We start from the raw sequence: 26845 nt of genomic DNA, 5'->3' as shown, positions 1-26845 counted from the left end.
TTGGCGAGCTCCTCCACCAGCTCCCTCAGCACTCTCAGGTGGATCCCATCCGGCCCCATAGACTTGTGAGTGTCCAGGTGGCATAGCAGGTCATTAACTGCTTCCTCTTGGATTATGGGGGGTTCATCCTGCTCGCCGTCCCTGTCTTCCAGCTCGGGGGGCTGAGTACCCTGAGGGTAACTGGTCTGAATACTGAATATCTGAATACAGATACTCAGTGAGGCTGCAGAAAAGTCATTTTAGATCCTGCTGGGGTTTTTTTGAGGCTTAAAAGCACTGAGAGGAAAGCTGTCAGTGCCCGTCATAGGAACACAGCTGATTCAAATGCTTCACACATCAGAAAATGTATTTTCAACTTGTAACACAAACCTTTTCCCACAATCATCCTTGGAGACTGCAGGTAGGATGCCACTGCCAAGGAGAAAGAAAAACTCCTTTTTGTCTTTCTTCCTACTTTAACAATGCATTAGTGTGATAAGGATAAGCTCTGGTGGGAGTTATGGCTGTAGTCATACAACAGTTGTCTTGGAAAAATGTTTCAGCAACACAAATGAGGGGCTGCACAATTTTCCAAAGCATCAATCTTTCAGTTTTGAAGACTGCTCTCAAAGAGCAACTGGAAATACCCAGCCTAGAACTGGCTTCCAGCTGGAAAGGGCAATAATAATGATCGATGCTTCATTGCAAGCAGCACATTGGGATTAATTGGAATGTGGATATCTGGCAATTTGCTTGATAGGTGCAGCATGCGCATCATGCCCTGCGAATGCCACGTGCTTGTTCTCCAGGAGAAATTAATGTCCAATGTTGTGCAGCATTTACTAACTAGTCCGGGAGGGGACTGCAGTACACTTGACTGCAACATCTTGACTTTAATCAAAAGTGAAGGAAAGAAAATATGCCAGTTTATGGGGGGAATCAGGAAAGAGAGGAAGGCTTTCCCTTTTTTTCCTATTAAACCGCAGGCTAAAAGAGGAAACTGGTACGTGTGTGTGTACATGTGCACGTGTGCTTTTGTCATGATATTCCACTTGCACCACTGCAACAGCCTCCTTAGCTTTTGCAGGGAATAGCATGCAGGAGGCCGGTGCTTCCTCCGACTGGCAACTGTACCAACAGCAGCAGAAGACTGTGCAGCCAGCACCTCCTTGTCTTTTCCTCCAGACAACCACAACGGGAACTTCAAGGGTGCTTTTCTTTAAGATGGCAGGGATTTCTCAACCGAAATCGCACCTCCATTCTCATTTATTTCAACTAACGATCCGGGAGTTGTGCTGTGTTTTAGCAGGACACTTGAGCACGTAGAAGAGCAGGGCATGGGACGGGTCCTGCTGCAGAGTCGCGTCCTGGGGATGAGAGCCACTGCACCATGGTGCAGATGGCAGCGCCATTTTCAGAGCTATAAACAGTATCATTGTCATAGCTCTTTGAATGGTACTGCCATATGTACCGGAAAACCAGCATTTATGCTTGTAAGGGCTTTGGGCCAGCTGGATTTTCTCCCCATTTGGATGAAGCCGATTCCTGAAGTATGAATGAAAGCTGCATGCTGCTTTGGAGTAATTCCCCCTCAGTACTTATTTTTGAGTCTCCAAGGATCATCATGTTCTCATCAGCCTCCTAACCTGCAAAACCCAAGTGTCTCCAAGTGTCCTGCACATGGAGAGATTGCTGATGCATCTGAACCTCCCTGCTCAGTTCAAGAAGAAGCAGAAAGTTCATAGAAATTTTGATAGCAAACCAGTCAGGCTCTGCATGTTTTTCTTTAGCAAGTATTGTACTTTTACGGTAAAGTGTATTTGACTGAGTGTATATGTCTGTGTGGGTGGGTGGAGAGAAAGTGCTTGTCTTAAGCAATCAATCTTCAGGGGTTGCATACCTCGCCTGGTTGCCAGTGCAGCTCACATTGTGCTCCCCTCCATTTGTATTGCTGAAGGAATAACAGCCATGTGCAGCAAAGTGAGAAAAGCATGACAGCAAAGGGTGCCACAGGTCAAGTTGATGAGCAGAGCAGAGCCCAGCGGTGCAGCAGTGTCAGGGCCACATGGCCCCGGGATCTCGGGGGCTACAGTCTGCTTGGGGGAGTCCCCCGCCTTTGCTCAGCTTTGTCCTTGCTGCAAGAGTTTTGCTCTAATGTTCAGTTTTTTGCTGACCCAGCTTCTCTTTGGCAAAGAAAAGGAGGAGGCCAGCAGCTCTGGGCTTTGTTGAGAAAAGGAACTAGTATGGCCCAGTAAAGATACACAGGCAGGTGGTAAGGAAGGAAATGTCCTGTTCGCCATGGAGCCATCACAAACACTGAGATGCTTTTCCAGGAGCAGTGGTCCCACGTTGTGCTGGTTCTGCTCTGGCACGAGTTCGTGCTGGTGTACCAGATGTCCTTGGGCAGTCGGTCCCTTTTGAGAGGTGGCTCAGACCATAGCGCAATAAAGCTGGGGATACAGAGAGGGGCCGGTTCACAGGGAGTAAACGTTTATGGAACAAGAGCAAAACTGTAAACTCTCCTGGGCTGTGGCCAAGCCTTTCAGCTGACAAATGCCAGATATCTCTGTTTAACATTAGTCTGATTCCTACTTCAGAAGAGCCTACAGAGAGCTGAGAGCCACGGAACTGGGCAATGTGTTTCTGATTCTGTCTATATAATATCAGCAATAGATTACGATGATTAACGAGTCCAGGCATTTGTGACAAACGTGCAGTTTACTTGGCCACCCGCTTAGAGACATATTCTAAGAACTAATTAATTCTTTCAGTTTCTGGATTAAACTATTGTGCAAAACATCCCATCAAACAGAGAACATTATATGGTATGTTACTGTAATTAAATAAAGAGATAACTGAGCTCGAGAGATGCCTGCAACACTTAATTAAGATTAATTAAGCAACATGATTTACAGCTGGAGAAGATGAAACTGAGCAATTCCAAACTGGCTAGACAAAGCGGCTGTGACATGCTGAATCCATGAACGCACATACCGGGAACATGTTGTTCAGTAACACTACTATGGCAGCCTCACCAACCAAGTTTATTTAATGAGGTTGTGTTTAGCCCCTGGAACACACCCATTTTTTTGGCCACATGCAGGCATGCCTGTTAAACAGCTAGGAGTTAAGACCTTGGCGGCTGGAGGCTTGGTAGCACAGCTAAAGCACTGCCAAAATGTACACAAGATTTCCTTTACAAGCCCTCTCTGAGACAGCAGCTAGATTAGTGTGTTCTTAATTTCTCTGATCTTTTACTCTGATAGCAACACAGTTTACCTGTGTAACAGAATTATCACACTCCAGGCACACCAGCTGTATGAAATGGTTGGGAGAAATTAGCATTTCTTAGCCTATTCAGAATGAAAGGATAATTCCAGTAATCGGTGTCATCAGTTCTTACTTCAGGAGAGAAATCCTAAGTTGTCTTTCCCATAAAAAGAAAGCAAGAAGCTTAGTTGTTCTGGGTCAAATTAAAAAAAAAAAAAAAAAGATTTTTTTTTACAAGAACTGGGGAATCCCTGCTCAGAAATCCCCATTTGACCTATTACAGTGTCACACCTTTTGTGCCTCAGCTGTGGTGTTCTCTTGCTATACATGTGCTCAGGGCATGCCCGTGTCCCAGGCAGAAATCTGCAGCTATTCTTGGGTCTCCCGATAAATTTTTTTTCTCAGCTTCTGGTGTTGTAAACCTAATGGCTATATAACAGATGATCCCAATAGATAGCCTCTCTCCATATTTTATTTCTCAGCCATGACAGCCTCATTTTTTAAAAATAGCTGTTTCAGTAAGCCATGCATCCTCCTAAATAGTCTGAGGCCTCAGTACCACAATGTCCTGGTTTTGTGTCCTCATGGCATGTTCACAGCCAGTTTGGGAATTCCCACCAGAATTTAGTGGCAGTATTTTACCAAGTTTTGTAGCTGAAACCATGTTTTTCAGACTGTTGTTAATCACTGTGAGATCTTGCTTAGTGCTTTTCAATCACTCAAAAGCTGTAAAGCTCAGCAAGAAAAACACTCTTTGCACCAATATAGTCAGCTGAAATTACTTCCATGTTGGTAACTGAATTGCTTTTTTGGATGGTATATGAGGTGATGAGTCTATCTGGAGCCACCAGATCTGTGGTCCTGTTTGAAAGTAATTTCCTGACTGCATTAGAAACACAGGGACAGTACAATCGCCATCTCCGCTTGCTAAATAAGGCTTATTTTCCAGGTAACTCATCCTAGACTCCTCTGCTACACTATTAGGGAAAACACTGAGAGATTTGGCTGCAAGCTCAGTGTGGAGATCATGATGTGTAAACCCATTTGATGGGTCTGCAATAGCAAATGGTCTGGGGGTGAAGTAAGGTGAGCTGGTTGTTACATGAATGATCTTCGTGATTGAAAAAACTGCTTATCATTTTAGCGTGTCTGATCCTAAAAATCTTGTGTTTCCCTGACATAATTGGTGTGATTGTGCACTGAAAACCGTGAGTTTTGTGATCATCTGTCTCCTTCTAATCCTTCCCATGACCATGCAGGTAACTACTGAGGCGTCTGGGGGCTGATTGCTCCATGGCTTCCAGAGACAGTGAGAAAGTTGAGGTTGGCTGCTTTGACCAGGTGGCAGGAGAAGCTGCCACCTTGGGCCAGTGTCTTCAGCATCCCAAGACCATCCTTCACGGTCTTCTGTCTTTACATGTTGGTGAATTGTAAGGGAGAGACAGCAGTGAGCTCCTAAGGCTGTTTTACTTGTTGTTTTATCCTTGCTTTACTGTGGTGTACTCAGCCTGGAGGTTTTAAGTCAGCTCACCTATCTGCGAGCTTAAGAGTCAACAAGACATATGTCATGAAAATAGGTGTACTGAACTCTGTGACAGGTATATTCAGCTCTTGTCATGCTGCCTCTCAACAACTTCCAAGCCCCAAGGTCCCTTCGCTCTTGTCAGTTTAATTGCATTTATTTATTTTTGTTTAGAGAATACTAGGACATAGAGAGAGATAGGCTAGGTGCATCTCCTTCTTCAGATCAGCATTAGCATGCATAACTCTCTGCTCTGTATCTTGTTAGTGCCTCCAAAACAGTGCATGTTCCTTTCTTTTCTTGCTCCACATAGTAATTAGTTTTTATTTTCTCTGTGTTAATCCTATGTTCAAATCTAACCAAAATATTTCCTTCCCCCTCTCTCACACTGCAATCACTTGTAGTCTCATGCCTCCCTTTCACCTTTCACAAGAATAGAATAGAATAGAATAGAATAGAATAGAATAGAATAGAATAGAATAGAATAGAATAGAATAGAATAGAATAGAATAGAATAGAATAGAATAGAATAGAATAGAATAGAATTAGAAAATTTTCCCTTCCAACTGAAAATACTCCTTTCTATTCTATTTTTTTAGTGTGAGCAGCAGGAGTAGAAACTCAGAGCTCTCAGGGTCACATCTAGCTTCGAAACAGGAACATTTAACCAGGAGCTCAGTGTTGATATTCTCAATATCACAGGGGATGTTTGGAAACTTTTAATTTCATTGCTATGTATGGTTGAAATCACACTTCTGAAATGTGCTCATTAGCCAAGGGTGTGACAATGTCCTCCCCAGATAATACTGTTCTCAGATACTAGTTTTAAGATAGCACAGTTCTGGATGGAAACCAGTGCCACAATTTAGACACCCAAAGGTAAATATTTGGGTTTGCTCACTTATAATAACAAGTGATTACTAGCACAAGCGAAGGGCTTAGAAGTGCAGTGTGTGAAAACCATATGCTTTGGCCAAATCAGAGATCTCTGCTCTAGGATAAATCATTTCACTTTTAAAAATAATTAGTACTGTCAGACCGTTCTAAGAAGTGCAAGCAAAGGATTTAGGATGAGCATTGATAAAATGATAAAGAACAAATGTCTGCAAAGTCCAGCACACCTCTTACTATTTCTCTTGTAAGGGCTAATACACCTTCACATTTTTACAGAAACAGAGATGAGTTTACATAAAAAGAGGGCAAAACCTTGTTGTATTTTATACATGTAGCAAGTATCATGCTAATCATGCAGGTGTGTGATCTTTTGCTAAATTATTGGGCAAAGTGCATCTTAGATTGCCTCAATGTAACACAAAGACTTGTAGGTACAAAATTGGGTTTACTTCCTAAGAGGATGGACCGGCGATTGCTGTAGTTGAGCCAAAACTTGTCAGTTACATTTGAAACTTACTGGCTAAAATGCAATTTTCTGTTCCATTTGCTACATGTATCATTGCTTTGCTTTGCTTTTCCTCAAGAAGGGGAACAAACATAAATCTGAGCGACATTCATTTACCAAAGCAGAGGCTAAGGCAGAGATTTATAGACTACGTCGTCTCCTCTGAAGCAGAAAATACAGAGGCCCAGGAGCAACCAAGGAAGGGGATATCACAACCTTCAGAAGTTTGAACTTACTTGTTTGCTTCTGCACTTTAAATTTGAAGGCAATATATAAAGGAATGGACAGGTAGGGTCTGCCAGTTTTGTGAGCCCTGAAAGATACTCATATTTGCAGGAGGACTAAAAGAAATCACAAAATAGCAAAAGTAGCCTAATGTTAACAGCAGGTATATGCAAATAAAGTATTTACACATACAGGTACAAACACGAAGAGACACAGACAGAGGGTGATATTCCACCAGCTTATGCCAAGGCTCAGAAAAGCTGCAGTACGGTGGATTCAACGATGCATCTGAATTACTGTACAGCATAGGACTGTGGTGCTCTGGACATCAGGTCCATAGGTTGAAGGGCTGGGGCCACCACTGAGAGATTCATTATGTGAGAGGGGAAAGAAATCGCCTCTGTGGTTAGCCTAGCTTAGGAAAAACAGCTCTGCCTGAAGGAATCAACCTCCAAGGCAGCACGTGCAGATATTCTCACTGCAGCGGCAAACAGCACAAAAAGGCACAATCTGATCTCTCAAAAAAAGTTTAAGTCCTTATCTGAATGTTCCCAGCATGTTTTCATAGCTGTGTTTGACTGCCAGAGCAGTCTTCTCTTTAAAAAACATGCTCCTTCAGTCTGGGAATCCCTCAGGCAGCAACAGCCTCTGAGATGCTGTTAGTTACAAAGATGGGGCAGAGCTCAGCCAGGTAAGCAGATGTCTTCAGGGAAAACGCTGCAAGGACGTGGTCCAGGTCCCACCCTGTAAAGCAAACCTGACCAACACAACCTTGTTGGCTCAGGCTGAAGGATCTAAACCAGCATAAACTGAGGAAAAACACAGATGGGGTTTTGCTTACTTTTTGTCTGTTTTCGGTTTTACATTTTAAACATTCTTTGTTTAAATAAGATACTGATATTTCTTGTGCTGGATAGACTATAAAGATAAGCTAATTCTGTCTCATGTAGACAGAATTTTCATTTGTGGATCAAAGGGAGATTTTGCCCCTGAGGCTTGCTGGGACATCCACTCTTCTTCCCAGGCACCTGTGCTTGGGTTCTTGTGCTTTCTGAACTACTTGTGCTGTGGAGAATGGTTGTACCTATGCTAAAAAGTGATGAGACTTTGAAAAAGCTGATCTTGCAGAACAGAATTTGCCACAAGATTTGATGACTTTGGGCTTATCTGTCCCATCTGAAGCAAATCAGTCTCTTGATTCTGAATCTGTATGATATTTAAAACATACAATGACTATTGCCACAGCACAAACAACAAGTGTATTTATGATCTGTCTTGACAGTTAGCGTTCAGATTTAGGTACCACATACTGTTGTGGTTGTTCTCTGTCATTTGCAGGTGTAACTATGATACGTGACTTGAATGCCAGTGAAAATATATATTCCACAGATCCATTCCAACAAACTCCAGAGCTTCACATATGCTTAAAGGACTCAAACTTGGCTGAGTCAATCCAAAGACTCAATATTCATAAAATATTTTTGGATTGTTTTCTGCCAGCATTTCACTTTACGTCAAGTAGAATAAATGACTAGTTTCACCTGAAGCTTAATTTCTCCACCTTGTATTTCTGCAAGGAAACTGAAAACTTAATTGTGTCAGCAGGGAAGGAATATGACTTTATCAGCAGTTATTGCATGCATTTCTCCCAGCTGATTGCCAGATATTTTGATTGCACTAGTTACCTCCTCCTATGATCAAAATCAATACCTTGATCAATACCACTCTTAGTCATGTTCCACTCTACAAGGCATTCGTGTAACAGAGGATCTCAAAAGGGATTGCTTAGGGCTCTTTTTAGTTTATGAAACCCACCAGAGAATAAATATCTGCTTTGATTATGCTCCCTAGTTTCTTGGATTCCCCTCACCTGCCCAAAAATTAGAAACTGTTTGCAGCTATGCTCTTTCCTCTTCAGATTTTTCCTCTCCTGACACTTGGAGAAGCATCCTTGGACATGATGTAGTCAAATGTTCAGACTGAGCTTAACATTTTTCTTTTGGACGTCTTCAGAAGAGATGAGGTTCTGCTTGTTATGATGTTCAGATGAGAACATTTTTTTCTTAGGTCCTTCTTGCACACAGGAGTTCAGAGAGTCCCTGAGCCTGGAGGGGAGCAGTAGCTGGCATTGCTCGTATAAGATCCTCACTAGAAGACGTCCAGGAACTACTCCTATTGAGATTGGAAAGGCTGAAGTCAGATAACAGGCTATCATCACAGGATGTTTGGGGATATAGCTAACAGAAAATGGGGATTTAGCAACCTCTGAATCATATTGAAATGAAGAAGCTGTCAAAGGCACCTCCTGTCCTCCCCAGCACACTCCTGAAGATGATCTAACCTAGCTGTGAAATAGCTCTTGGCAGGGAAGGCGGATGAGCAAATGAAGCATCATCCTTCCTGAAGAACAACAGGGGAATGAAAACACAGCCACCAAGCAATATGTACTTACTGGCTTATTTTGGTATCGGTCTTAACCAAGCTAAAAATGAGGAGCAACTGTCTATGAAAGTGATGCAGGGAATTACTGTTTGCAAGTGGGGCGTATATAGGAGGACAGAGTAGGATGGGGAGCACGGAGGGTCTGCTGCTGCCCTTAGTGCACTGAGGGAAAACACGGTGTGCATTTATCAAACCAAGGCTGTACGGAGGGGAATATGGAGATTTTACTCAAATTAAGCACCCACTTCCAATGTCACCATCTGTGGTATGACATTTAATCCTAATAAAATGCTTACAAAATAATATTAGTTATGAGCACAGCTCAGAAGTTTGCCATGTTAATATTTTTCATAATATGACGTATAAAGTTTTACAAATTCATACCCAGTGGGCTGTAAGAGAGAAGCGGTCTAAAGTCAGGAATGTGTTAGTTAATGCATATCACAGAAATATTAATTGAAAAACCTTGAGGAGGAAGGAAAGAGGAGTGGCAACTCCCATTCAACACAACATGGTGAAACATGGTGTTTGCTATCTGACCTGTCCTTCCCCGGGAGCAGGATGGATAGCTGAGAAAAGGCAGCAGCTACTGCAGCCAAAGAAACTTTACCTTAAGTTAGTAAGACTTACTACAACTTAACCTAAAACAAAGTAGATACTAGTTGAAATGTTAAAGGCATCAACAAGGATCTTTATTATTAATTTTGATCTTAATACTGGTTTTTGTTATTTAATTCTTGTCATTGTTCCATTACCAGAAAATACAATTTTCAGATCTTACCATTAGGTGCCTTAAGATATGTACAGCTTCACAACGCCACTTTCAGGATATCCAGAAGTTACCAGGATACAAAACCATAGACATTGCATGGGCACGTGTGTGAACTGGCCCTACAAAAGGCAGGAAAGGATGATATGTACCCTGGTGACCAGAAAACTTACCAGCAGGCTGTAGAGTAGGAGGGAACATGTGTGAGCCCCAGGTGCTGTGAGGGAGTTTGTAATAGTTTGCTATTCAGAAAGGAACTCAAACTAGTGACTGACATTAACAATGTGCATATGCTAGACTTTTGTTATAAAACACATAATTCTTGATAGAAAGTCTTGTTTTGACACAAAAAAGTTCTGCTATTGCACACACAAAGTAGACACGTGAAATGGTGAAGAATTTTTTGCCGGAAGATTTCAACAAACTGCAACTGTCATTTTTCACTGGATATTTCACTGCAGAAAAGCCACCCATTTCCCAGGTAGCTGCAATTCTAACACTGTGGCACATGTTTGAAGCCTGACAAACAAAAGTCAGTCTTGGGGCTGCAATGCATTTGGAAATTGTGGTGTCTCCATTGCACAAGGAAACAGCTCCAAGTTTTTGCCACTATTTCATTCCACAGCTTTGACGAATGGCTTGTGTTTTTTTTCCTAGCAGATGAAAGATCTAATTATGCCAGTTGTGAGATCTCCATTTATAAAAAAACCATTCATTATCTTCCATTTGATATTCTTAATTGATCCTGCTTGTACTTCAGTAATTGAAACACCTTACTTAAAGGGCAGTACTGCAGGTAGTTATAAACCGCTCTTAACGTGATGCTGTGTATTTCTAATGCAAGCGAGCACTTCCAAGTACTCCCCTAATTATCAGATTTGGGTCTCTTATGAATGTTGCATTAATTATGGTGCAAAAATGAACTGTAGGCCAAAATCTGCAGGTAATTAGAGCATATAATGTAGTGCCAAACTTAACATTAATGAGACAGAAATGGAAATACAGAGTTAATGTGAGAAAAAGCGGAAAGTGCCCGTCTTCTGCAGCATGGCATTGAATGGCCTCACTCATTTGCTTACTTGTTTACCCTGGTGTTTATAATTAGCAAATGGATTTAGATCACTGAAAAAAATAGCTCCTTTGTTGATTTTAAAGTTAGCTTAGTCTCTGTCCTTAAGTGCCCAAGTTTCTGTTTCTCTTGTGGAAACATCAACTATTATAACATTAAGAAGTTGCAAATCTGTGATGGAAGAAGTCAACATCTGTGGACTGTCTCCATCATCTTGGTTGCTGTGTGGATCCCATGTTTTTCATCACCAGTCATTGTCACATTTATGTTCACAATATCCAAAGTCCAAGGCCTTCTGCAGTGGAAAATAGGGAAACTTATAAACATCATTCAGGTCAAACAGCTGGAAGACGGAAGCATAAGGAGGCTGGGAAAAGAGAAAACTCCAAGCTGGGAGATAGGACAAGCATAATTAAGATGACTGTCAGCAAAGGCAGTCAATGACGACATCTGTTAGCACGTGAAGTAGTCTCTTGAGGGAACCACTGTAGAAACACCCTTTGGATGACCAAAATTAGGCTGGATGAAGTAATGGCAAGTGGTACAGCCCTGTATGAGCAGAGAGGTGGCATGGGGTAGCTGATAATCTCTGTCGTATCTCTAATGCCTCCACTGGACTTGTTAGAACGAGGAAAAAGTACCTTTCAGCCCAGGTGCCTGGGGACCTTCCTGGTGATGCCTTCTTCATCCCCTGGTTCACTCTGACATGAGATCCAAGGCTGCTCCTCCAGACATTGTCTCAGCAGCATTAAACAAAAAGCAAAGCAGGCTTATTTTTAAGCTATTGCACCATATGCTGATATTTTGCAATAGTCAAGTCCAGCAATCAAGGTGAGGGGGTCTTCAACCCCTCCAGCACGGTCAGGAAGGACATTAGCTAGCATCATCTTTCTGTTTAAAATCCACAGCACTGCTCAGCACCCGGTGCTGTGAGGCAGAGAGCACTGCTCAGCACCCGGAGCTGTGAGGCAGAGAGCTGGGGGTGCCAGCGCCCCAGCAGGTCTCCGTGAAGGGGAGCAGAGAGTCAGCATCCCTCGCACATCCCTAGTCGGGTGTTTTTCCGCGTAGGGGGGCCTGTGATTCTCATCCTTACACCCAGGAAGAGGTGAGATACAAACTGCTAATCTTTCTAGCGAGGGGACAGTGAGATGCATTTGGGATGTGCTGGAGAAATGCGGCAGCTATTGTTCTGACAGGATCAAAACTGCTCACGGTATAATGAGGCTGATTATTTTTAAAGTGAGTTTTGCTGTTTGAAAGCTGCCACATTTGACAGCTCTGGAAGGCACAGGCACCTGCTTGAGCACGAAAGGGAAAATGCAATCAGGCCACGGGAGCACCGGGGCAACAGCAACGAGAGTTTATCAGCTCCCTGGGAAACAGAAACTTCATTCTCAGTTGAGCATTGTTGCTTGGCTCAGGATGACAGCAGAGAACAACTTTGACAACAGTGATGGCGTGTTTTCGGTATGTGGTTATTTGGTTTATTTAAGGTCCAGTTGAGCCCTGTTGGTTCACGTCAGAAAAGCCACCGAGCCATCAGCAGCTCAGTGATACTGGCTCATGGAGGAGATCTGGTAACCATCTCCCAAAGTATTAACTTTCTCAACGGTGACACTGCTTTATGCTGAAAAATTTAACCTGTTCAGGTGCTTGCTACTGAAGGTTTGGTTTCGTAAGACAAGAGCTAGGAAACGGGCAGGCAGGAAGATACACAAGCTGTACAAAGACAGCCACAAATGTGTATGCTCAAGGGATCATGTCCTGTGTTTCTCACCTCTTCCAGGCCCCACTTAGAGATTGTTTGCTGTTCTTAGTTAAAAAGTTATTAAAAATCTCAGGCATATCTTAGCAACATCCATATTACAATTAATAACTGGCCAACAGTGATAAACATCAGATGGACGTTCAGAGCGATCTCCACTGGAGGCAATGGAAAATAAACCTGTTCAGCGTGGGTCGGGGCCAACAGGCACAGTGCCTGGCCAGTCTCAACTGTTCCCCTTGTCTGAAATTATGTCAGGTAAAACTGAAAATGCTGAAGTTTAAAACAGGACAGCAGTATTACATGGTCAGCAGAAGAGAAGACAGCTGCGGGTGGGTGCTGCTCTGTGCAAAGGGAGTGTCCTGTCCTGATGCCAGCTCAGGATCATAAGCACAGCGCTGCAGAGCTGCAGCGTGACCATTACAGCGCGGGGAGGCTTCAGCCTTTTCGTAAGCATTGCTAAAAGAACCAAGGGAAAGGTGGAGTCTAATTATTGTGTCTGTGCAATGTGAAACAGGAGGTCCAAACCAAACTCCGTCATCTCTCTGTTTCTATTTCACCAGCCTGAGAGCATCATTATGATCAGTGACCCAGAGGCAGGATAGTCCCAGCTTCTGAGGGTGCGAAGGATATAGTAGAGGAAAGAAGTTCTTCAACAAATAAAACACCTTTCCTACAGCTGTAGGTTGTTCTGTCCTCGAAAGCATTTCTAACATTTTAAAATTGAAACAAACTATTTTTATTAAGTGATTAATTGCTGCTGCTGGAGCACCACAGCCCTGAACCAAACTATGATTTAGTTGTACCAGACACTATTCGTATCTGAAATGACACAATGTTTGTTCCGAAGAGGCTAAAATCTAAAGACAAGGCATACAAAGGAAGTATTATTGCCTCTATTTTATCTACAATGAAAGAAGGCTCAGAGAAATCGCATGGTTTGCCCACAATCAAACAGGAATTGTTGGAAAAGCCACCTCTGCAGTCTTGAGGTGTCCCGAGTCCCTGGCAATCTTCTGTCAACAATTTCTTAAAATAGCTCACCGAAGAACTTAGCTGATCTTTGTTCTTATTAGCACATTTAGCATTTGTCTATTTGCTTAGCATTAAAGTATCTGTAGTCATGTTCCTGTTTTTAACTTTTTATGTCTATCAAGAATGTAATTATCATCTTAAGAGGTTATTGTTCAATACAACAATGAGACTTTATAACATCATGCAAAAGGTTTTAGCCAGTACCTAGAGGTAATGACATACAAAAATGTGTTCCTGCAGCCCTATTCTTTATCGAATTTGACTCTTTGCTTCTTTGCTGATCTATGTGAAATGCCTTGGCTGACTCAGGCCAGGCTCCTAATTAATCTTTATTAATCAATCTCTATCCAATCTATTTCCTGTGCCAAGCGAAGGGTTGTGTTCAGCACTTTACCAGAGAGACCAATGATTTTCCTCCATTCATGGAAAAAGAGTCTTCTGAGCAAAGGAGCAGTGTGCTGGGATTAGCTGTTGAAGTTAAAGTAGCTTAAATGGGTTCTATAATTTTCCTTAGACCAAATTCATTAATAGACCCTGACAATAAAAAGAATAAAAAAAGGAAGACGTACTGAGCATTTGCAGTTCCAGGGAAACAAACTGATTGGGCCAAATTCAGCAAATATTTCAGCAGGAGAAAACAAAAAGGAAGTAAGATGCTGAAGTGTTTTGACATTTTGTTTCAAAATCATACTTCAGTTTATTTGCCTGCACTTTTAAAAGGAGTTAAACATCCTCCTTAAAAAAGATATGCTTCTACTGTAAACACAAAAATAAATGAACTGGAGGGGATTTGGTCTTCTTTTGCCAGAAAAAAATATGAAACATTTCTATTGTACGTCAACCTAAAGCAGTAGTGCCTGTGTATCGGTGTGGTCACATATCCACTAGGCATTATCTGTACACCTCAGCTTTTGGAGATGAGGACATCCCTCGCGTAGCTACAGTGACTTTCACGGTACTGTACGGGAATGCCTTGGCCCACGTCTGAGTGAGATGGTCTGGGAACATGTCCTGCAGCTGCAGGTCATGAGAGCAAGCGGCAGCCAGAGCTGGCTTGTACAGGTGAGCTTCAGCTGAGGAAACCATCCTTCAGGAATGATGGAACAAAAGAAAAAGAAAGGAGAGAAACAAATGTATTGATAGATGCTTTCTTTGTTTTCTGTGACTTGTCAGATACAAAGAAAGTCATATTTTTTTCCAGCGGTATGTTTCTCTCACTCGAGGCCTTTGCTTACTTGGAGAACTGTCTGCTAATTTTAAATCTGAGGAGGCATGTAGAAGTCTTACAAAATGTACTGAAGGCTGGATTATGTGGGCTGGAGACAGCTGTTTCTAAAACCTCTAACTGAAATTTAGTAAAGTATGATGAGTGCTTAATTTCAGCTCGAAAGGTCTGAACAGCATTATTTGATTTAAAGATAATTAAGATACTCAGCATAACTGCTCAAGAGTGGAAAAAAATAAACACTTGTCATGAGAGTTGTATTTACATTTGACTACAAAGGACTTTACAATCAACATTGCTGTCATATCCATATAAATAATTTAGCAATCCAAATGTTTTCCTGAGATCTGGATTTTCACCATTCAGCTGCAATGGGAAAATTGAACTTTTGGTGACATTTCTGTGGATTTTACCCATGTTTTCCCGAAGGACTGCATCGTCTCCAAGGAGGAATGGTCCGCTGGTATTTGCTCCTCTTTATTTAAAAAAAAATAATTAAATAGTAAGACTAGGACAGATTTCAAATTTGGCTAGGATGTTTTAAGAATTTAGGAATATTTTCTCTTTGGTGCTGATGCTGCTTGAGACATCAAGTCCACTGACTAGGTGGGTTTTACACACAGATAAATGATGATCCCTCCCCAAGATTGGAATAAAAGACACTGAAGGCAAAGGAAGGTCCCTGTTGTAAGGCTCGTTGCAGAGGACGGATTTCACTTTGCCACGTTACTGTGCCTTCCTGGTGCTGGCTGCAAAGGGACAGACAGATACCGACCGTGTCTGGTCGGCTGTTTCTCCACCAGGGCTCCAACAGGCAATTTAGCAAATCATCTACCCCAGCCACTTTACTCAGATAATCATACCGTATCTTTATGGGCTCTGCAGGCTGTCAGCTTGCAATGAAGAGAAATAGTCACAGGAGGAGGGGATGGAGACGTTCGTCTGCCGTCCAGCCTAACTCAGCTCCCAAGCAGAAGAAGCAGCCAGCCATGACGGCTTCACCATCCCCATGCCTGGGTTCGTCTGGTTTGAAATCCAGCTTCCTCCAGCCCGCTTGGGTGGGAGCCCTGCACTTGAAAGTGCGTGAGAGACAAACATTAAGTGTATCTCTACCGAGTTAAAGGAATATATCTGATATTTGAGGGAGTTCTCTTGGAGCAGTTCTCATTGTGTTTTCTGAGTTCATGCACTCTTTTTATATTCATTGGTTTCCCATACATTTAGAAGAAAAATTCTCTCTGAATTGGCTTCTGTTGGACAAAGCAGATCACAGGTAGTCATGCGCAGGTGCAGTGAAAGACCTACCTTCAGTAAACTCACTTTTGATAACATGCTGGTCTCCCCCGGGTTGCAGGTCAATCAATCAGATGCAGCACAAGGACGATACACAATAAGCTTAAACCTCACGCTAGGAAATCTTGCAAGTATCTTGCTCATCTCAGAAACAGGAAGAAATGAGAAACCCACAGAGAAACAACAGGAGCTATTCATCCTAGAAGTATTACATGTATTGCTAGTTTTGCAGTATTGAATATGAAATCGATTTACGTTGTTCTGCAATGTTGATACGTATCAACAAAAAGACAGAACGAGCTTGTAACGCCTGGCTCCATTTTGCCCCAGGAATCGTGTTGAGTAGGTAGAGGGTATTCTTCTTATCCTGCTATAATGATTTTCTACTGATGGTCAAATGTGGAAGTTCACTTTGGTGGCTGGAAGCATGAGTCATTCAGCCCAGAGATTACAGAGTTACTAGAAAGCTTTTAATTTTATGGAGTCTATGAACCTGGCAATTGTGAGAGAGGGACAATTCTGCACTGACCTTTTGAAAATTAAATATGCAGCTGTATTAAAATCAAATGTTTCATGAAAATACATTTAATTTGGATTATGTGTATTCATTTTTTTTCAACAGAAAATGGGAATGAAGCAACGTACTTTGCTCACATTTCATTTTGACATTTTGTGTATTTCAGATTAAAAAAATTTTTTTTGCCTCTTTCAAAATGAAAAATGTCAGAGGTTAAAATAGCAAATTCCAGAGATTCTTGGATTTTATGTTTACACTCTTCTCGACTTTCTGTTTCCCAAGATTTCCCAGTTTTCAAAAATGTCAGAAGCATCTTTTCAGAGAGACAATAGCATTGTCGTCTTTACCCTTAGCTCCTGTAACCCTGGAGGGCACTCCAACGCCACAGGCTCTTTCTGGCTGTTCTGAAAAACATGCTCAAAGTTTATTCCTGGCCCACTGGGATTCAGGATGGTCTGTGTGCTCTTTCTTGGGCGCTTCCATCGTAGACATGGCTAAATAATGATGCCAACCAGAAACTGTACTGCACTTAACAACATCTCTATCATCTACAGGCAATCATTTACCGTGGGTTAGTGACTGCCATAAAATACAGAATTAAAAGACTGTTTTCTACCTGCTCCTGAAACAGGAATAAAGTAAGCAGATGCATCACTGTCTGGAATAACTAACAAACAGTCATCTTAAGCTGTTCTCTCTTTCCCTCTCTTTTATAGTGCATTTATGAATTATGTTGTTTGCATTTATAATTATGGGACTGAACAGATGGTGGAAGGCTTATTTCAGAATGATGTGTTCATTAAAATAACCTACTCTAGTCTGCCAACTGATTGTTAACTGTAATCCCAATATGATGTTGAAGAGAGTTATTTATTCTTTCTCTGTAAGTCCATCTGAAAGAAATGGAGCTTTGAGAAATGGACACTATATTGAGTGTGAAGCTACAACAGTGGTGCTGCATATATTCCAGATGGGAAACCACTGAAGAGTTTTGCAGCTGTGAGAGAAACAAAAATGCAGCGAAAGATAAATTGTGGGCCAACACAATTTTCAAATCCAAGAAAAGTTTCAATTCTTTATTCAATTTGGAAGCTCAGTCCCACTTAAAATGTGGCTCCAGCCAGCTTCTACCTATGCGCAAACTCTTTCTACGGTCTACCATCTTAGGTAGTTGAGTTCAGTAATGGCAGATTCCATTATTAAAAATGGGACTCTCTGCTCAAGCAAAATGTAAATCTTCACAGTTTATCACATCTTACATAGTAACACCTTGTCTTCCTCTAGTCCCAACACGTGTTTACTGGGTGCTTCTGCAAATAACGAGGTTTCGTGATGTAACCGGAGCAATCATCGCTTATTTGCCTTCCTTCTCGGAAATCTTATTGTACCAGCTTCACTTTACCAGCTTCATCATCTTACAAGGCATGTGATGGATCTGGAGGCAATTCTTTGCACTTCAACTCCTTTGCATTTTATTTCTGCAATCTCCTGCCCCACTATTTTCACATCGAGACTTCAGGATCTGGTCTGAACACGGATAAAAGCAGAGACACAGTGTCAATGTTTCTTTGTTGAGACTGAAGGACTCTCTATTTCTCCAGTTCTGGCCATTAGCCAGGTTCTAATTCTTGGCCCTCACATCTCCTTGTGCATATGTCCTACCCAGGCTACCTCAAGATGCCACTTGTGGCAGATCTTCTTCACTCAGTGGGCAGTCTGAGGGCTGTGCTGCTGGTGAGCTGCTCAGAAACATAGTTTACAGCTCTCCTATGGCTGAAAGCTTTGCTCTTCTGCACCAAAGCAATTGGCATCACTTGTACCCCACAGCTGTGGTACAACCATGGGGTCATCAGAATTTTGCAGGCAAAACCCAGAGGAAATAGAATCATAGAATCATAGACTAGTTTGGGTTGGAAGGGACCTCTAAAGGTCATCTAGTCCAACCCCCTGCCATGGGCAGGGACATCTTCAACTAGATCAGGTTGCTCAGAGCCCCGTCCAACCTGAACTTGAATGTTGCCAGGGGTGGGGCATCCACCACCTCTCTGGGCAACCTGTGCCAGTGCTTCACCACCCTCAGCGTAAAAAATTTCTTCCTTGTATCTAGTCTAAATCTACCCCCCTTTAGTTTAAAGCCATTCCCCCCTGTCCTGTTGCAACAGGCCCTGCTAAAAAGTTTGCCGCCATCTTTTTTATAAGCCCCCTTTAAGTACTGAGAGGCTGCAAGAAGGTCTCCCCGAATGTGATGTGATAAACAGTGGACAATGAGATGCAAAGGTGCAGGACTCCTGTCTGAGCCCACTGGGAGCAGAACCAAAGGTGGGAGGAATGGGAGAGCAGTGGAAAAGTTGATTTTGTTCTCTAAGAATAACCAGAAATATTGATGTTTTCTAGGTTGCCTCTGCAACCATTGTTACAACCTTCAAAGATGCAAATTGGCTGTACAAAAGCTGTTACTGAGAAGTTTTCTGGGGTCCTGGAGGGAGTTTCTAGTTGCATATGAAGGAAGAAATGTATTTTGAAATGTTTCATTTGGAGTGCTGGCAATCAACAACTGGAAAAAGGAGAAAACGGAAGAGACAGGCAGATGAGTGCTTACTCAGACAAAATTGCCAATATCACAGTGGTTAGATCAGTCACCTTGATAAAAGGCAGGAAAAGGCCTTGAACATGAATTGGAGTCTGCTCTTTTTTTCCTTTTTTTATTTTTCTTTTCTGTCTCATGAGGACATGCAGACTTGCTCCAGATCAGAAATGGGGAAAATATTTGAAACTGTGAAAACTTTTGGAGAATGGGAAAAGCATTTTCTATACCACTCTGATTTTAGCTTGAAACTCATTATTTTTGACCTAGCAAGCATGTCTTTATAATTGCATGTTTCTCAGATGCTCTGACTTCCTTTAAACATCCACTCGAACCTATTAAATCTAGTTGTAAACTAAATTAGCCTGTACATTTTTTCAGGGCATGCATCATCTTCAAAAGGAGCTTGCCAGAGCTCAGCACAACAGATTTCTGCTTTAGTTTGGACTACAGTGTGCTAGTGTCAGGAAAAGATGAATAGATTCAGACTTTGAATTCAGAGTTTCGGTTTTGTTGAAATTTAATGCTGGGTTTAATTTGAAATCTTTCATTTGGAATGCAGTTGACAAAAAAAAAAAAGTTAAGATAAAAATATTAACAAAGGACACTTCCCAAAAACGACAACAAATTGCAATGCCTTTAAATGAAAAAAATTCACTTGTCATTTTTACAGAATTATTGCTTTTTACCTTTTTCTTTTAAAAGACAAATTCATAGAAACTGGTACAAACTCAGGAAAAGTTTCAGTGCCACAAAACCTGCAGATTTATTCCTTTTCTTATTATTTCAAATTTTTATGAATGTCACAGTTAAAACTTGCTCCTTGCCTGACTCTGCCATGCCCGAGTTCCCTCCAACAGTCCAGCAGGGAGTCACTAATGAACCACCAGCAACAAACCCCAAATCCCAGTACAGGGATGTCTGAGGACCACAGTTTCATTTCAGTTAGGGGCAATTTTCCTGAATTGTGTGAGCGTGGGGTCAGTAGGAGACTCTCACAGGCTAGCACATCTGTAAGGTCACTGTTGCAGCCAGTGGTGGAGTATATTACAGGCTTCAAACAATTTAATGTGAACAGCTAAGAACAGCACTTATTTCAAAGAATTTGATACAAGGTTTTTATCTTCTATTCTTGCATTAGCAGGGGGTATTTAGAAACTCCGGCAGTAACTATTCTGCATTTATAATATAAAGATTATCAAAAAGATTTGCAAATACAATGAAACTTGGTGCTTATCAGCTTTTTGTATAGTTCATGTCTAAACTTCCCCAGACTTTGCAGCCATTTGTGTACCCAGCTGAGACCCGAGCTATCCTGGCAGTACTAGTAACAGCGATATATATATATACCATAAATGCCCCCGTCCACCTACTTCTGCAGCAACATTGACCTCTTGGTGTCTGAATGTGTGTGCAAAATCTCTTCTCTACCTGATGACAATGTGTCCTTCATTTTCCGGGCAGAGGGGGAATGGATTTAGATGGCAAAAGTCCCAGGGAGCAGAGAGTTAACAGCTCCTGGTACCCCCCCGCAAAAAACTGAACCCTTCCCAACCCCATCCAGGGACAGCTGCAAAACCTCACCTCAGTCTCCAGTGAATGTCAGGACAACAGGAACCACCTTCTGCCAGTTCAAAAATGGAAGCAATTAATAATGTAAACTCGTGTATTGGGAAAGGATTACTAAACAGAGAGCAAAGACAGCTGCGCACCTACAGCGGGTTTAGGATGGCTGTGGTTTCCTCCATTAATCTGCCTTCAGCCCCGCTGAAAGCTTCGCCGTGCTTGGACAGTTGTGGGCATTTATTTTATTCATTTTTTTCTCTGCTATTATTATGACCCTCTAGGTAAAATTATTTCTCCTCCCAGGGTTAAAGGGACAGAGGCTGCTGAGGGAACACTAAGCCCAGTGTTTGTTCAGGGGGTTAAAGAGGGTTAATGAGCAGTATCTACCAACGTGATCCAAACCCTCGCAGAGTTTCTGTACCTGTGAGGGGCCCCTTGCCCTTCGCAGCAGTCACCAGGATCAACTGCCTGCAGGCTGATGAACTTGTTTGCAGGGAGCTTAGGGAAGAAGGATGGATACGAGTGTTCGGAGTAAGGACTACAGTTAAAAACCAGGGGAGTAATTCACGGGTAAAACAGCTGCAGAACTGCAAGCTGTGCTTCCCAGCACTTCTGCTGGTGCAGAGGAGCTGTGGGTATGTGTAACCAGTGTAGGCAGCTTTACACAGAAACTGCAAGCATGAAGGGTTGGTAGGAGGCATTTTTGGGAAAGAGCAGATACCTTCCAATTCCCGTCTGTTCCCCGCTGTCCAAAGGACCCCAGGCACCGTCTCCAGACAGAGACTCCCTTCTAGAAACCGGACTGGCAACTGCGAGCTCAGATAGCGGGGTTGCACACACACCATCAGGATACTGCTTCCTCTCCTCCTGGGTCATGCTCTGCCAAGGAAATGGATGCAGTTAGCTTTTGTGTTCAGAGCCAGGAGCCCTGCCCCAAAATGGCACTGCTTTCTGCTTTTCAGCAAGACAGGCATGATCCCGGGGGACAGAGCTGGATGCCGGGGGTTTGCTCATCAGGAGAGCACTAAGCAGGGACCTCAGGCTCTGTGAAAATGGTGACTTTTTCATTACGGTTGAGGAAACCAAAGACCAGCAATTTTTTGGCTTTGCTTCCTTAATAAATTGTACAAGTTAGTGTGGGGGATAGCTCTGCAGGGAATGAAAGTGGGAAGATTACAAACAGCCACTGCATCCCCTTGGTGTTTTCTCCCCTGGCTCTTGCCGAGTTCCCAAGATAATGCTGGAGCTCCTTGTTCTGGTTGTGGGCCTACGGAGGGTAAAACCACACAGCTCCCCTCTGCTGTGCTGAGAGCTAATCCAACCAGTTAATTAACGACTCCATTGGACTGTCAGAAACAGCAGGAGATGCAGAAGCAATTATCTCCAAATTGGTCATCATCACAATTAAAGTACCATTTGGCAAGTATGTGAATAGCCTGCAGCAGGGTCCCTTTATAGGTGGTAATGCCTTTTCATTATTGGGCTTTATTGCTGGGTGGTGGTGTTTATGATCTGAGTAAAGCTGTCAGGTGAAATGACACTAATACTCGCCCCCAGTTCTGGGAGGAGTCGGCTGCAGAGGGCAGAGGCAGCCTGGGATGCTATTTGTAATTGAGCTTGGTAGCTTAACGTGCCAGCATATACAGATCCCATCGAAGGAACTCATTATAGGCAGGAAAGCTGAGCAACTGATTTGCTGCAGATAATTTATTTAATGCATTTAAACCTTTTTAATTTTTTTCCTGCTCACATATTATGGCTTCCTCAGATGTATTCGTTACTCAAACCTACTTGATAATTTCTCTTGAGACATTCAGCCCACACATGCAGGGTCCGAGTGTTGTTTTCTTCTTGTGGTTGGTAAGATAAATCCGATGGTGCTTGGCTTCTCAGCTGGGTGAGAGCTGAGGCATGTTAGGTGTGTGTTCCTGCAGGTGAGGCAAAAATGAGTTTCAGGTGCAGCTGTGCTTTCTCTCTGAAACTTGCTTCGCATAAATACTGATGCTTGAAAAATTAATTGTATTTTCAGTGAGTAGATCAGTTAAGACATGGTGGTGTGAAAAAAAGCAGGGCTGTTATAATCCTGACTTTTATCTGACACTAAATTGGTGCCCTGTAACTGGCAGGTAGCTTTAAACTTTCATTTGAAGGGAAAAACTACAGTATGTGAAAACAATCCTGGTAACACAAAAGCCCACCAGCGGAGGACTCCTTTAACAGTTTCCCTGAGATGTTGGTAAGATTTTTAGGAATGATGTGCCAGTACCAGAGCAAGCCATCACCCCTGCAGTGCAGCTTTCGCACCCAACATACGAATGCTCTTTCCTCCTCTCCTACAGGTCCTCTTTCCCCACAGGGTAAACAGCTGGAAGTGTTGAGCTAACTGCCAGAGGCTTCAGACAGACACTTTGTGCCACAAGAGATCCTGGGACACCTTAATGACTTCTCTTTAGCTTAATGCATCTTTGTAACAAATGGCATCACCTGCTAAACTGCTGATCTTGCACAACTGTTTTCTGACTACTGCAGAAGAAGAAAGGTTTGGCTCTTTGGATATCCTGTATGAAGTCAGCTTTCAGTGCCTGTCTGTTGTGCTTCTGAGCAAGTCCTGAGTTTGCTCTGAACTATGTCTGCCTTGTTCACAGCGCGGGGGTCCTCCTGGCTCTCATCCTCTGTATCACCATTTGTAGCAGAGACTTTGCCATGCTAGAGGTCTCTTTGGTGGATTGCCTCACACAATGTGCCATGTCTGACTTGATATATAAAGTTAAAATTACGTTGACTTGTATACTTCATGGTCATCTAATCTGAGTGTCTGTTCAGTGTTAGATGCAAAATGTCTTTTCTTGTTTCTTACATCAAGTCTGTATCTTGTTGGTAGAACTAGCACATTTTTTGAAATTACCGTCATTATTTGAAGTGATGGAGTACTAAGGGAGTATGTTCGATGGATATATCTGCACATACAGTGACCTGTATGAAGGCAACCAAGCCTGACCATGTTGAAAAACAGCATCTAGTACATTAGAGGGTAAATTCCACCAGGAGTATTCACCAGGGCAAATTCAGACAGGTGGTACAGTTTATACCCTGGCTTTCATTTTGAGTCCACGGCTGACCTACTGGAACTAACGGATACATCATTTGTAGGATATTCTGATCATCTCCTTCAGACATTTCAGTGGCATTGTAAGCACCTTAATTAGGAGCCTAAGTCCCAAGTATACTCAATGGAGAAAGAGATGCATCCAGATTAATAATGCCAAATAAACTGATGTCATAGTATCAGTTTTTGAATATGTAGACAATGAGGAGTTCCAGACCTTTTTTCTACTGATTATTCAAACAAATCCCGAGGCTGATAGTACTTCTTTTCCCTCTACTAACAGCAGGAGAACTGATATATACTGCTATTTTCTTAGGCTTTTTTCTTTTTTTAATCTCTGTTGGGATGCAGATATTTCAGGCATGTCTTGGATGTTTGTTAGTAAGAGAAATAATATATCTACATCTGTAAACACTCGGGAGAGGAAAGTCTTAACAGAGACCTGATTTCCCCGATACGCATTTGGACTAGGGAAAAATATGTTTTTACAGTTATTTTTGCAGCTTCCTACTTCTGGACCTACTCGAAGGATGGTTTGGTTCAGCTTTAGTTTAAATGAAATGGACTGCCAAGGGAAGATACCTGGCTTGCTCTGTACCCTTCAGGGGGTTTGCAAGCAAGAATGATTAGATGTGAAATTCTAAAAGATGTGCTAAATCAGTTTTACTCCAGTTAGCCAACATTTTTGCTATCACCTCAGATCTGCTTATTCCTACTAAGCATTACACACCACTTAGGGAAAAGAGCTGCATGTCATTAGCAAACTAAATCAACAGTTCTGTTCAGAAAGCCATGTTGAGATGGGCAGCAGGAAATGCGCTGGTAGATGAGGCACAGGGTAAGAGATAATGTGGAATTCCTTACAACTGAATTCTGCTTTTCCGTATCTGGCCCAAAGCCCGGAAAAATATCAGAAAGGTATATACATGACATGATACCTCCAAAGGACATAAAACCTGAACAGCAGTGGTTTGATAAGACATACTAGAATTGGCATTAAACCCAACTTTGCAATAGACAGAGACTACTTTCTTTTGTACATGGAAATGCCCCAAAATGTTGGTCTTTGTTTCGTCTTAAACAGCATTCACTTCCCAAACTAGTATCAAATGGTTCTTTAAATGCTTGTATTGAAGACATTACTGAAGTGCCTTCAGCTTAGTCCACCCACAGATGATCAGTGTTTCTTAGTTCTTTGGTCTGGTTTCTTCTCATTACCAGCTGCACCTTAGATACATGAAAACCAACAGGTTCTTGGTTTTCAGGGATTGCCTTGACTGCATCAAACTGAAGATTTGGCTTCCTGTCATGGAGCAAAGTAGGGATTCACATTTGCTTAATGTGGAATCTGGATATTTGGAAGATGTACTGTCTTAAGATGTACTTTAGAGTTTTCAAGAACTCATTTTACATAAGCTTGTCCTTTTAACTAGCACTAACAAATCTTTCTTCATGTTTTTCCACTCCCAGGTACACCGTTTTACATAACGGGCATCATCAGGAACATGAGAAGCTTCCCATCCACAATGACCCTGAATCCCACGAGTCCTGTTTCTAGTCACAGTCCTAGAAGAGGAAGGAACAGATTCCTTTTAGGATACCCAAAGGATTCACGGACAGCAGGACTTTATGAAAACTCATTCATCTGCATTGTCATGGTGCCTCCTGCACTGACTTCATATGAATGTCCAGCTGCTCGTGTGTAGATTGATGGGGGCATGGGAAGGTACATGAGCAGAACGGCTGAGGAGACTTTCCTGTAGCTGCAAGGACAGCTGGACTATATGACTGCGTCAGAGCCTTACTCCAGGAGTGAGCTGACTTCTGTCAATGTAAGGAAACAACACAGATACAAATCACCCAGTGCAGGGACTTCTGTTATTCCTTTCCAGCTGCCATCTGTGTACAAGCCACCTCTCTGTCCTGTGATATGATCTTAAAGATTACAAGTTCTGGCTAAAGCCCTAACATGATGTGAGACTAAATGCCTGCTTTATCTGCGCAAGATCCTGCCCGCTGGTGACCGGCTGCTGTCAGGAGAGAAACAGCACTACGTTTTCTTTAGCAAAATAAGAGGAAATGTTTGCCCTTTGATTATAGTTACTGGTGAAAGGTCAGCATGAGCTGCTGATTCACCCTACCCTGCAGAGCTTTCTTTGTAAATGCTTTTATTGTGTTTCCTGGCCAAGTTCATTGCTAGAAGACTCATAGGGTGTATGGAGTGCCTGACAAGCTGGAGTGGGACCTACAGAGACATTTCACCACTAATGGAAGGCCCTGCAAGCGCTGCTTCAATCCAGCCCAATTGCTAAAAGAGAGTGGCCATCCTCTGCCATTTGGAGGCCAATGGACGGGATGTGGCCGTCAAACCCCATGCAAGCTGCCAGTGCTGTCCTCATCTGAGCAAATATCTGAGCAATCTTTGGGCATTCTTACTAAGAAGAAAGGTTGGCCAAGAGACAGAATCAGTCTGTAATAGATCACTAAGTGCCATCTTGAAAAATATACCATCTAAAAAACTTTTCTAGCTACATTAGGAAGACAGTCTTCTACTTACATTTTCCATCTTTATTTTTCTATTTGTTTCTGTTCTCTTCCAGTTGAGGCAAGAAGTTTCAAGACTTTCAAATATCACCATACGCACATCTCCATTTGCAAAGATCTCAGTCCTTAGCTGCTTCCTGCATGTAGATGTTGCTATGTTCCTTGTGAGCTGCTTCCACCTTTGCATGGAAAGGGTAGGCAAAGCTGTAGACTTCACAACTTTGGGAAAATGATTTTCATGCAGTGGGAAATACGCAGGATCAAGACTACAAGCCTCTACCCTTTTTAGATGAAGATCTAACCCAGAGATGCCACCCTGAGCGTAGAAAATAAAATTGTACTTTGTTATATTGTGTAATCATGTACAGATATTTTTAATGTAAAAAGAAAAGGCGACATTATTTATTATTTTTTATCAGGAACATGTGGGTTTTTTCATTAAAAGCTTCTAGACCCAGGAGCTTAACATTACATGTATTATTATTTAGTAATATTTCTGTTGCTATGTGACAGGTATTTACGGTAAACAAACAAA

The 26845-nt window shown here is 42.3% G+C and overlaps 1 protein-coding gene across 1 annotated transcript in view; it reads left to right on the top strand.

The window, feature by feature from the left end:
* HTR4 (5-hydroxytryptamine receptor 4) overlaps positions 1-25399 on the top strand; it is a 175177-nt gene extending 149778 nt beyond the window's left edge. Inside the window, exon 7 of the mRNA XM_019473769.1 lies at positions 25237-25399. Within this exon, the coding sequence (XP_019329314.1) occupies positions 25237-25324 (88 nt within the window). The 3' untranslated portion in view covers positions 25325-25399. The remainder of the gene's footprint in view (positions 1-25236) is intronic.
* Positions 25400-26845: the final 1446 nt, after the last annotated feature.

The sequence above is a fragment of the Aptenodytes forsteri genome, unplaced genomic scaffold (genome assembly GCF_000699145.1).
Source record: "Aptenodytes forsteri isolate BGI_AS27 unplaced genomic scaffold, ASM69914v1 Scaffold54, whole genome shotgun sequence".
Classification (NCBI taxonomy): Eukaryota; Metazoa; Chordata; class Aves; order Sphenisciformes; family Spheniscidae; genus Aptenodytes; species Aptenodytes forsteri.
The sequence above is the reverse complement of the archived record's forward strand: the minus strand, read 5'-3'. Positions and strand labels throughout refer to the sequence as shown.